General features: G+C 39.8%; 1 protein-coding gene across 1 annotated transcript in view; it reads right to left on the bottom strand.

Moving 5' to 3' along the window:
* The window catches only part of exoc2 (exocyst complex component 2), a 54501-nt gene that overhangs the window by 15977 nt on the left and 25028 nt on the right, over window positions 1-13496 (bottom strand). Inside the window, exons 7-13 of the mRNA XM_022205147.2 lie at window positions 11560-11640; window positions 10406-10551; window positions 8956-9037; window positions 8715-8817; window positions 5993-6111; window positions 600-713; window positions 153-277 (exon numbers count right to left, since the gene is read on the bottom strand). Of these exons, the coding sequence (XP_022060839.1) occupies window positions 153-277; window positions 600-713; window positions 5993-6111; window positions 8715-8817; window positions 8956-9037; window positions 10406-10551; window positions 11560-11640 (770 nt within the window). The remainder of the gene's footprint in view (window positions 1-152; window positions 278-599; window positions 714-5992; window positions 6112-8714; window positions 8818-8955; window positions 9038-10405; window positions 10552-11559; window positions 11641-13496) is intronic.

The raw sequence follows: 13496 nt of genomic DNA, 5'->3' as shown, positions 1-13496 counted from the left end.
GCTCTAATCTCACACACTGACATGGAACTAGCCGAATAGTTAGGCGCCACAAAAGGTAAGCAAGCAAAAATATTTTTGTGATTTCAATGAATTAACTGAGTGTGCTTTAAATCAGTACTTCTGTCTTTTAACTGTAAAGGCTTCTCAAGTACCTCACTAAAAAGACTTCCATTAACATAAGAGATCCAAAGTTTCCAGAAGTTGGGCAGCTGACCGATCACCACATCTGAAAGCTTCTCCACAAACTGCACCTGCTGTGGAGTTTCAAAACGCCAGGCTGGAAGAAAAACACACTCATATTTTTATTTAGACAAACCCACTAACATTCAATATTACTAAAGAGTGATGGGGGAATTAAACTCAAGTCATGGTACTTCTGTAATTCAAAGAATCACAGAACAAATGTTTCACTTCCTGGCACACAAGTTTATCTTTTTGTTTGTTTGTTACCGTAGTGTCAGATGCAAGAAGATTCCCCTAAGCACTGTACTTGAAAAAAGTGTTACACACACAAACAAACAAACATGTACTCAGAGTCTCACACAGACAAGGAAGCCCCCTCTCAGCACCTACTGTGTGGGTGAATTTGTTGTACTCACTGCTGGGTCGTGGCGTTCGGAGACTGCCCCCTCTCTTCAGAGATGCAGTGTGGCTGAGCCTGCCGAGGGCTGACGGACGGGTATCCCCCTCCAGGTCCAGAGCTCCTGCACCCACTGACAGACATAACCAAAGGTGGGGGGGGGTGGGGGGTGAGGAAAAACAAACACATACTTCGATATCAAATAATTAAAAAAGCTATTTTCATAATTCCACATTCCTCAATAAGCTCAGCAGGCTTTCACACCAAACAATCCTCACTCGGCCCTCTCGGACTTTCTTTATTTGTGTTCTGATCCATCTCTGCTCGAGCCCACAGCTGAGAGAATGTCCTGTTGTTTCCAAGGTGGGGAAACAGAGCAGCGGGCTTTGGGAGTGCTGGGGTGAAGTGGGTTTAACATCAGCCACACTGCGCTCAAATATGCCTGATCGTTAGACACCCCAGCTCCACTAGATGGCAACAGCAACACGCAGCAACAGTGAATGAAAAAGCCCTGCAACCACACACTCCTATCTCAACGAGTGAGATGACTTCAGCACAATGAATCTGTGAGATAACTTCAAGATAACAGAAGAAGGGATGAAAGTTGACAAACAGGAATGAAAGTGAAACACTGGGTGGTAAGAGGGGATCAAAATTGCTACAATGAAATTGAAACTTAAAAGACAGGTTCGTGCAATGCTGCAAAACGCCTACATCTAGTTTGTCTAAACGATGAGAGACGGATGGCCACATTTCCAAAACATGTGTCTGACACACATAGAGAAAAGTGTACTGGTGAGTCACAGGCTGAATGAAGCGTGTATGCAAGTATAGAGAAATCCCCAAGCAGAGGAGCAAATGTGGTTGAAATGGCCGTGCACACACACACACACCCATCCAGTCTAGAAAATGCAAGGAAATTCTCAATTGAGTCAGACTGTCTGTAAACAGACTAAGTTTTCTCACATCACAAAACACACACACACAGAGGCCATATGGAGCAGTGCTGAGTCTGCCTCCATGCTGTTTTTCTGTCTTTTAACAGGGATGAGAGCTGCTGTTGATCCAGGTGTCGACTGAATCCCCAGCGTCCTCAGAATGCACAAGTATGCAGGGCTCCTATATATGTCCAAACTTTTCGTTGCTTGTTGCTGAAGGTTTGAAGGTTCAAAGGTAGGGGCCTCTGTGTATGTGTGTTGAAGAACTGAGACAATGTGTGTCACTGAATGCACACTTCCTCATCAGGTCTAAGGCTTCTCCACAGGTTGGATGAGTTCCTGTTCCTGCAAAGGTCACTGACCTTGACCACACATACATACGCCTGCTTTTTGTCTAAATGTACACACACATTATTGATCCCTCTTTAATGTAAGAGAGTTCTTACAGAAAACAACAGCCTCTCACTTTTCAACTACAAAATAATTCATATTTTCTTTGATTTTCGTCCATTTTGTATGTTCTCTGAGACAATGTCAAATGTTTTATGCTACAAAATACTTGCCATTATATTTCACAATAAACAAATCAGAGGATTTATCTGGTAACCAAATGTTAAGGCAAAAAAATGGGATGAAGCAAAATGAGTAGCAGACACAAATGGTAAAACTAGTGTTTGCACTGCAAACCATTTTTAAATAGTGTTTTTTGTATCTTTTCTTCCTTCAGTTTTGGCCCTACAGCATTGGTAATAAGTGGAAATATTAATTTGATTTATAGTGGTTAAATAAGTAAAGCATCTTCTAAAAGACATGAAAAAAGTCCTACAATAATTATTAAACGTAATAAATTATGTTTATAAATTTAATGTAATGAAACTGTAAACTTTTCTAAATTCATATTAGATGGCCAAAATAATTTTAAATCACCCTTTTTTTCTGCAAAAGCTACTCCAAATACTCCAAAATAAACAAATTTTTAACCCTCAATAATGTCTAAAAGAATTGCAAAATGATGAGATCACAGCCATCGTGGTGCGAAAGAAAGCGCTGACTGGCTTAGAATCAGCAAAACAGCGTTCAGTACAGTTTCAAGAAGAAAACACAGTATGGCTCCAAAAAATGTAGTTGAAAACTTGCACCACACATTTTAACACATGGGATCTGATAAAACGATAATTAAAAGGCAACAATGGGGAATAATATGTTTGTACTGGAGTGAGATGACTAAACCTTAAATAAAAGAGAAAGTCTCACAGTAAAATGTCTGAACACGGAAATCCCTCTAATTGTTCACTGACAAACCTATTTTTGTACAAAAAAAAATTACTGCTAATTATATTGACATTGGCAGAAGAAGCGCTATTCAGGAAATAAGAGCACTGTGGTTTATAATTCAATCGGGCAGTCAGACTGCAACACCAGGACACGACGGGAGAGTTTAGACATACGGAAGCAACTTGTGCTGTTATGCTCCCTCATAAGAAAACTCAGCCCTCAGGCTTTGGTTCCAACAAAGATGGATGGCTCTATTTCTCACTAAAGGCGATTTATACGGTAATTAATGGTATCACAATTCCACCAGAACGCCCTCTGGCCTCACATTCATGACTAGGAAACACACAAGACAGACAAAATGACAGCAGTTACTGCAGATAAGGCTGATCCATCACAGATGAATAATCCCTGCCACCTGTGATGCTGACAATAGCATAAAAGATGGCTTACGAATACATCATGTTTGTAAATGTCATATGAAGTGGAAGAGGACGTGTCCAGCAGAGTGGATGCCTGTGAGGTACCAGAAAGGGGGGGGGTCCTGACTATATAAGTGGAGGGGTAAGGTCGGAGGGAAGGGGAGGAAGAGTGGGTTCGGGGGGAAATGTAGTGGATGTGGTTTTGTGATGATGGCTGTTCAAGCATTGCCTGGGTGGAGGGATGTTTCAGGGGGCACAGGTTTCGCACTTGGGCCAGAGGTGAGCCTCGAAGAGCGGAGATGGTAAATAGCTACCAGGTGCGTCTATGAAGGGAAGAGGTGGAGGGTGTGACAGCAGAAAAGACAGGAGACAGCTGTGGCAAAGAACAAGAGCAGAAATTACTAAAAAACAGGAAGGCTGTGTACACCTCCGTATGCGAGTACGCTATTGTCTTTGTGTATATGAAGGCCGTCCGCACTAGAAGATTTACTGCATCAGTCATTTGTTTAAAACACCCAGTGGAGTTTTTCACCTGTAAATGTGCTAATGGCCAATCACTTCTTTGTACTACTTGAACCAGTCCTCAAAAAATTAACTGGATTTTAAGATGTGTTTAGTGACCACAGTTAAAACTGCAAGTCACATAATGATCACTGGCTCTAACAGTTTTTATTCCAAAATAAACAGCTGCAAAAACACACACACGAACATACGCATGCACACAAACATCAGAATCACAAACACTTGGTCTTTATCTGGTATCCAAAGTTGACTTATAAGTCACAATGAAAACTGAAAAGTGTCCAAGATTTGTCTTAGGGCTGAATAATCAATTAACTTTAAACTGAAATTCGATAGAAAGTAATTAACAAATTGCAAAGGCTGCAATTTAGGCAACACGTTATGCATTGTGTCTGCCCAAGGGTTTACACTGTTGTGTGGTTTTACAAATCCATGCTGTCTTATTTATCGTAGTCCTGTTTTTGATTGTGTATAATGTGGTAATGCTCCACTATATTTTAAACTTAACAGTAATAAATATCGAACTGAAACTTGACTTTCAAGCAAGCTGCAATTTCAAAAGATGTCAGAAAAAATAGTGATAGTCCCCAAATAATTCAACTCTTTTTTCTAAACATACGTGTCAAAGCACATTCCTACAGATGGTTTCATGCTAATCTACTGAGTGACAGTTATTTCCAGTAACAAACCATGAAAACTGCACTGTACTAGCAAAAGGCAGTCAGGATTGCTCAGTGAATTAAAAGTGGATGTAAATACTGCAGTTCTACAATGTTGAAACAATTAACTTTGCAAATGTGTTATGATGAAGGACATGCACTAAACAGGATAGTAATGTCACAGAAGCTTCAATGAGGAACACCACAGAGAGAATTGTATTTATGAGAAAACGTCACATGGTACATTTAAAATAACCTATATTTATATTATACAGAGACGGTGTGATATTATTCCTACCAATACAGGAAGGTTTGAACAAATGACATGGCCTTGAAAGTAGAAACTACAACTCATGTTCAAACTGCTAAAAGATCAAGTTTGGATTCTTCTAAAATATGAAGGTGGGCCTTCTCATAATACTGAACCAAGTAGCCTTAGTTGAATACACTTTTTAACAATAGTCGAGATACATAAGTTAGTCAAACAATGATTCAAATCATTTCATTGACTCAGATTACTCAGATCGATGATTCTTGATTGCAGTTAAATGAGTCCCTTTGGAAGACACTGACAACACATTACATGTTTTAAGTGTGAGGACTGTGCAAGACATTTATTTATATGTCAGAATTGTTTTGTATATAGATTACTGTTGGAATCCAATGTTTTTATTAAATCACTTAAAACAATTGATATTTCTGTCTTATATAGATGCACTAAAGTATATAAAATAACTATAAATATACATCTTAAAGTAACTATAAATATGTGTCTCAGTTTCCGTGCATTTTAGCAAACCAACATATTTCAGAATAGTTGAGGTTGAATGTGATGCCTAAATTGGATGCGATTTCACTCTCTGTCACATGTAGCTCTGCTGTGGAATGTATGTGTGACCTAAAAAGGGGCCATCCCTGACATGATAATCAGGATGATATTTAACTGTGGAGAAGCAGAGAACAGACCAAGCCCCAGATTCATCAAGTCTGAGCCCCGGAAACCACTGTTACCCTTAGCATTAGACGTGTTTATGTTCCAGCTGCACTATGTGAAGCAGCCACCCACTCACAATGTATTTGTGTGGGTGCCTTTGTGTAGGTGTAAGTGTAGGAGTGTGTGCATGTATGTGTCTAAGCATGGCTGGCGAATCGCTAGTCTTCCTGAGTGGACGGTTTCAAATCCAGATTTTTCTGCTGGTTGATTTAACAGAGAAACAGCTTAATTGGGGTTAATTGTTCCAATCCATCTGTGAAGTTGTGTGAGTGAGAAAGAGAGTTTCTGTGTGCAGTAACATGTCAAGCTCTGAAACCCAAATCCAAAGCCAGTGCTCCTTCACTTTCATCTTATTCATACATTCACGAAAAAATAAACATAAAGCCCTCAAGCAGAACAGGCAGGGGAGGGCGGGAACAGTACAGGGAATGCAGAAAGACAGCTGGTACGACAGAGGGGTAGCTGGCTTTCTCTACCCTGAGCTACCATAAGGCCCACATGACATCCACTAGCCACGTGATTGGAAATGCTAAGCAGGGGTTTTTTTTGCTTTGTGTGTTAAACTTGTCAGCTCAGACAACTGTGGTCCGGTGCATGTTCCTCACCTCTTTGGCCACTGATGAACTCATCTCTGCAGTTTTGCATCAGCTGCAAGATCCACTTGTGTTGAGCGTAGATGCACTGCCATGCTGGGTCACCGGGAGCATGCAGATCAGACAGGTATCTACAGACAGAAGAACAATGTTAAAAATAAACACTGAAAGAATAAAAGGAGAATCTACACATATTGTTGAGCAGTGCTGACTTGCATGTAGATATTGCAGGAAGGCTGAGAGAGCGGCACCCTTTAACCTCCTGAATCTATGAATTAAGAAATCATCTAAGCGACACACAGATGGTAGAAAATCAAATGAAAGAACATAAAGTATTTAGAATACAAATAATGAAATAAAATAAATAATAGTGAATAAATAAAAGGCTGTGCTTAATGTTGTTAAGGACTGCGTAATCAAATTCTTCCATAGGTATCCAATTGGGTGGAAATCTGGCAACTGAAAAGTCTAAAGCAGATTGTTCTCAAAATTTGCTGCTCCTTCAACCAACGCTTTACCATACATGGAAATATATCTTTATGTTCCTCTAAGTATTCATTACGTTCTTCCTGTCATTTGACCTCAACATGTATACAATGTGTAGGCCAGCTGACACAATTCAGTAGGTTAAAAAATAGTGAAAAAAAGATAAAATATTCCACCTTGAATTTGTCATGTTGTACCATAAAAGACATAAAGTAAAGTACAAAGTAAAGCAAAATACACAAATCAAGACTGTCATTCAAACGAAGGGCACTCGGTGTACATTTATATAATGTTACCTTTGGAACCTCCAGTGGGAGTTGCAAAGAAGTATCTGTCGTTACAGTTTAGATGTTTGTACCTTTTCCCAAATGTATCACAATAGCCAATATGTTTGGCATTTTATAGTTTGTCCATTAGAGAACAGCAACAAATTCTTTATTCCAATTATAAAGCCTCACATTCAGTATGCAATGAATCTTGGTTGCAATAGCATTTAAACACACAGTGTAGAATGTTTGTCTCCCCCTTCTGGCACTGACACAAACACTAATTCCTCCACTGAACACCAAGTTTCTTTTGTATCTGAAGCATCAGTTTCAACATATCATGGGCAAAATAAGGAGTGAATTCCATGGCTGAGCATTTTCACTTTAGAACTAGAAAGTGTCAATGACAGTCTCAAACACCCAGATTCAGTCAGTTGGGTTTCATGTCTAATAAATCAATCCTGTCTACTAGCAGTGTGAGACATTCTGTATCATTACTGTTTTTCAGAATGTCTTTCTTGTTGAAACATATAAGGCTGAATTACTCTAATATCACAATGTGCTATTGTAGCATGCAAACTAGTTTTGCAGTGTTTGAGAAGAGTTGTAGGTGAGCTGGTGTGCTTCAGTTGCAGCAGGGAGCCTTGAGGGGTTGACAAAGAGAGAAGCAGGGACCAGAGAAAGCAATGATGTAGAGTTAAATCTAAGCCATTATAGGGAAATAACTTCTAAATATGTAACTTTGACACAAAGGGATTGCATTTGGTTGCCCATAACAGACTTAATCAACACTGTGTGCACTAATTTGGCTTTATACAATTACATAAAAATTACACTAATTTTAGTTGTTGGCCAAAGAACAAATCTAATATATGGACAAATCTAAAGGAAAAGAAAGATCAAAAAGAGTAAATAAGAAAAAAATATAAACATCTCTGTTAAAACAATATACCACTGACAAACAAAATTGCTAATTAAAGAGACAAAAAGCCAGTAACATCCATCCATCCATTCTCTATACACCGCTTAATCCTCATTAGGGTCGCGGGGGGGCTGAAGCCTATCCCAGCTGACTTGGAGCGAAGGCAGTTGACACCCTGGACATGTGATGTAAATATATGCACCTGAAAGGCATAAAGAGTTTTTGGTCACTTCTTATCCACCTTAATGAGCCTTATCGCTCTGCCAGGAGTTAATATCCTAGACATCATGCAGTGACCTTTACAATGTCAGATGATTCACTCTCCAAGCTGTGTCCTGGCCTCCTCTACTGTCATCCTATGAACCAGCTGCTCGTTTGTTCTTCATTAGTTGCCATCTCTCAAAGATTTGAGTAAAACTCACATGAACAAAATGAACACACAAGCACTGCAGCTCTGCCATACACGTGAAGAGTAAACAGGAGCTGAGTGGGCGTTCAGAGCTGTGCCTAATGCACCAGGATGAAAGATGTTGCCGTGTGGTTGAGAGCTGGTCTCCATGATCCTGACAGGTTGGTCTTAACAATAATAAATTGGGAGAGACCACAAGTATGAATGGACAGATGGATGAAGGGAAAAAAGAGGGAAAGAAAGGCAAAGGAGAGAGAAAAATAGAAGCAGAAACAAGAGCGCCAGACAACAGAAAGATGAGAGGATTTGTGAGCAGAGGAAAGTGAGAGGCAAAAAGAAAAAATATGGATGGAGGCTGAAGTTCTGGTAAACAATGATACAAACAGACATCAAAGAGCCCAAAAGGAGGGCAATGAAGGAGTATAAGAGATTTGTCATGACTTATTATTGGATGTTTACAGACTGTATGCAATGAGTGGATTGTATGACGGGTGGAGACAAAGATTTAAAAAATCTGAACTTGCAGATAATGAAGCCGTGATGTACAAACAAATCAAACTGAGACAAACAAGACCACAGAATGACAACAGACAGAATACAGACAGAAGATTGGAAATAGCCATTGAGAGATAATAAAATTGTAATTTTTACCTGATGTATCTTTTCTGGTCATGGAGTGTTGACGGTGTTTGCAGCAGTTTCTCCAACAACAGACTCCTCAGTGCTCCAATCCTTGTCTCAACTTCAGCATACACTGGAGCAGAGCAGAGAACAAATAATGGCAAATTTAATGAAATTCAGCCTTTTAAAAGCTGTGAAGCTTGAAATACAGATATTTTTCACTTTATTTTATTTACTTGTTCAGGTAAAAATCAAAAAGGAAAAACCATACCTTTTTTGAAAACGGGGACCTCTGTATTGCCAAAAAGAGATTTGGCTTTCTCATAGTCATTGATCACCACATCATAATCTCCCTGGAAAGAAAAGTCAGTTCAGTTAATAACGCAGAGTTTTTTCTGAACTCATTTATCAATCATGGCATACACTGTGTATTTAAGACTCTCTAGCTCCACCCTCTGGTTGACAGCCATCCAAGTGGTTCGTTAAACAAATAAACTATGCAAACTGGGGATGGACAAAACTGAAGGAATGCTTAATGAAAAAGAGCTGAAACTTTGACATGACAATTAATATTTACAAAACACTGGATCTTGTAGCCCTGTGGGGCATTTCTTCTGGGAAGTGGTTGAGACAACTAGATACTCCATATAAGTGAAAAAGTCACTGGATATTTAATAATTTCTTGAAATTTGTGATAGTAATTGTTAACATACAAAAATTAATCAGCAAAATATTTAGTTTAAATTCACAGACTCAGACAGACATGGCCATAATGCACAAGACAAAAAATCTACAGCCTCAACTCTAACAACAAGCTTTAATCAACAGCTCTATTTTAACAAAAATGTACACTACCGTTCAAAAGTTTGGAGTCATCCAGGCAATTTCAGGTTTTCCAGGAAAACTAATTTTTATTCATGTGCTAACATAATCGCACAAGGGTTTTCTAATCATTAATTAGCCTGCTAACACAATGTAGCATTAGAACACAGGAGTGATGGTTGCTGAAAATGTTCCTCTGTACCTCTATGTAGATTTTCCATTAAAAATCAGCCGTTTCCCGCTAGAATAGTCATTTACCACATTAACAATGTCTAGACTGTATTTCTGATTCATTTAATGTTATCTTCATGGGAAAAAAATGATTTTCTTTCAAAGGACATTTCTAAGTGAGCCTAAATGGGTTGGTTTTTTTTTAATTCCAAACTTTCCATCTTCCACTAGTTTCTATAGTTGTGAAGAAATAGCAACTTGGGTGCATGGTGTACTTGCTCTTTTTATGGTTGCCGTTCTTTTAGGTAATGTTTTTATCTACATATTTGTATGTTTAAGTGCTTCATGTTTTGGATTATAATGGTCGTGCTAGGAGAGACAATGTAACCAAATGAAATATTAAGCCAGTAGAGGACAATATTATGGCAGCTACATGAACTTAAAGTTGATTTCATCAACAGCACAATTGAAACAATGACATAACAAATAACCAGTACTAAACTATGTCTTTTCAGGGAAATTCTCAGCTCGTAAAATACATTTTTCATCTCCTGTATCACACAAAGAAATAAAAGTTTACCGTCTAGATCATCTAATATCACAACACTAACAGCTTCGGACTCATGACTGTATTTGTGGACTGGTGTGAAAGCAATGGGGAAGCTGCATTTATTTTGCACCACATACTTAATAGTTGGATATGTGCTGTTGTTTCTAATATGAAGTACCTTCTGGATATTGCGTTCAATGTTGAGTGGCAGGTTGAAGAGAAACTTGAAACGTTGGAGGACGTTGAGTGCATTGCGTGTGGAATCAGCTTTGTCTTTCCGCCCCAAGACCTCCTGGAAGAGAGTATCTGCGGTATCACTCGCCCCTACGAGAAAGACAGAGTGAGAAAGAGTGAGTGCGAGTAAACGAGGCACAAGAAAATGAGAAACTGGGATACTATATAAACAAATGTTGATACCACATTTCCCTCTTATTGCTGGTCTCTGGTTTTCTTCCTGCTCTGGATGTTATTTGACACAGAGAGAGGAGCAAGAGTAGAGACTGAGCTGCTAAGGAGAAAGTGACAGCTATCTCTTAGTCAGGGTGCTTGGTGGTACCTTTGTATAACTAACTGACTTCATGGGTGGCCTTGGATGTGCAGTCGAATAGAAAAAAAAATCAAGTTCACCTAATCAAAACAAAACCTCACTCCCAAAACAAAATCCCCAATGGAAAAACAGCACGAGAATGAACAGAGGAAATTTTTACATTTTCACTCACCAATCTAAATTGTCTTGAAACTGACATTTTACAAGGACATTTTTTGACTGGCGCCGTGCATTTGATGTATGCGTTTTGGGGACAAACGGTTTCCTAGGCCCACTGGGCCAAGAGCCCTCAAGTCTGGGTTCATAGGGATGAAACCCATGTCAGGCTTGGACACGTATTTACTCTAGACTTGAGGAAAATGATTGGCTTATTGACCCACCATTAGAGCACTCTGATTATCGTGTATGACATGAAACAGTGAGCGCACACACACACACACTCTTCTGAGAAGATCTGTTTACTGAACAAAGATAGACCTACAAAGCTGATTGAACATACAAAATGTAGATGAGTTTGGCCTGCATAGAGAGTGTATCAGTGTCTGCAATAACTGCTGGTTGAAGGTGCACAGTGGAACACAGACCGTTTCTGCTCTGCTATTTACTTTTACCTCTTTAAGTATCTGAATATTTGTTGGATATGTTTTGGGGAAAATTTCCTAAAACTGAGATCTAAATAATTATATAGATAATGCCACAACCAACAGTAACAGGCTGGTAATAATTTACACAGCAAGATGACACTATTCATCTTGGGGTTGGACCCCAAATGACAACATGCTTACTGTTCAGAATGTTTTCCAGTCGCTGGGTCATCGATCCCTCCACCTTCTCTGTGCCATCAGATTCTAGCCGTTGGTGGATAGCTGCAACATTAAGTCTGAATTAATTCATACTATTAGTGAAATACCACAAAAACGACAACAAATAAAAAAAACTGGCAAATTATAGCTGAAAGAACAGAGAGAGCAGTGGTAAGAAAAGTGAAAATGATTTTAGGTTCCCTACACAGTGGAGTACCCAATCCACAAAGATGGGAACATTTTCAATTTCAGGAACCGAAGGTAAAACAATAAACAGGCCCTACCCCAGTGGTAGATGGGAGATAACCTCACTGGCCCTCCACCCATAGATGCTGCTACTGAACCCCAGACCCTCTTGTGCCTGTTCTCACGCAACAAGGACTTTGCCTTGTCCCAGATGTGACTGTACCGGATCAATTCACCAAACCATAGCCATTAACAGTACAGCTTGGTGGTCTTGGGACATTTGAAGCCCTATGATCCAGAGGTAATGTGAATCTAAAATGTTTCAGTTGTCTGAAAAACATTTTGGAGAGCAGAGCTTGAGGTCTACATGCCAGAAATGACTGTTAGGCAGGAACTCTCTAATGGCTTGTATCTATTACTTACCATGCTTAGCATGAAGAGCTTCACGCGGGAGAGAGAATTTGAAAAGAGGGAACGAGGAGAGAAAACAGACAGAAAAAAAAGAAGGCGAGCGAGTGGTGGGGCTACCCCAGTGAAAAAATAAATGCTGTGCAGTAGTGGGCAGCTGGGTGCTGAGAGCTGCAGTGTGGGTTTATTGACACGGTGGAAGAGAGGTGGAGAGGGTTTAAAAAAACCTTCTCATACATACTTGTGAAGTGACTCAACTACACAACAAGCAGATATCTGAAGAATGAAGTCAAGACAGAAAGAGTCATAGAAAGATAACAAAAAAGAACAAATATCATCTCAATCTCCCTGCCTTTCTTCTACTGCCACAATTGTCCTACTACAAATACTGGCTGTTAGTAGAGCTTGACAGCAGAGGGAGTAGGAGGCAAAGTGAAGGGGGAGAGTTCTGTAAATAAATATGTGGGTCCATTCTGACAGACAGAAGCCTCAAGGCAGAGACTGAGGTATTCCTAAAACGCACTGTTCAAACATGCTATTGCCTAATCAGTGTGGACGTCACTGGCCTTCACTCCTACCCAGCAGAAAATGTGGCCAGATGCAGGTTGGGACTAAAGCCTGTACAATGAGAGTGTATACAGGAGAGCACAGGATTGATAGGGATGAATACAAAGGAAGACACACACTGAAGGTCTGCTTCATGTCTCTACACTCCCCTTTACCCAGTTGCCAGCTGTGTGTCCTCTGCATCTGTCACACACCGAAGGGCCACCGACGTCACAGTTAACCTAAACATCAGGTCAGGGTCCGGATAACAAGCCTGAACCTGGGGAAGAGCTGCAGCTCCCACTTAACTTCCTGGAACCGTTGAGGGGAAAAAAGAATAAGAATAAAAATACAGTGTCCCTGGTTTCTAAAGCTGGAGATGTTTTGACTCCTGCCGGAGCTGGGAACTCAGGGAATAGGCCCTGGGAATCTTGCATTTTTGGAACACGGTAGCTGTTCCGTTTCCTGCATCACTGGGAGACTTCCTTTTCACACAACAATGAAAAACCTCAAATTTCAGCATTTTAGTAGCAAACAACCCTGGGATCCCTGGCAAATTGTCACTCAGTCAATCAGCCAGAGTGTGTCTGTCTCAGAAGCATGGCTCAGTTTGTCACTAAAGCTTTATGAACAAACAGCCATGGCCCAAACCTTCCATTTCTTTCACCAGTTTATGGTGGTTCACATGAAGTGTTTACAGAACCATTCCACTTACTGTAACAAAATATTCCCCTTCAACATAGAGAAAAAAAAAATTAATTCAAAGAAATCTGCGAGTA

This window comes from Acanthochromis polyacanthus, chromosome 4 (assembly GCF_021347895.1).
Source record: "Acanthochromis polyacanthus isolate Apoly-LR-REF ecotype Palm Island chromosome 4, KAUST_Apoly_ChrSc, whole genome shotgun sequence".
NCBI classification, from domain to species: domain Eukaryota; kingdom Metazoa; phylum Chordata; class Actinopteri; family Pomacentridae; genus Acanthochromis; species Acanthochromis polyacanthus.
The sequence above is the reverse complement of the archived record's forward strand: the minus strand, read 5'-3'. Positions and strand labels throughout refer to the sequence as shown.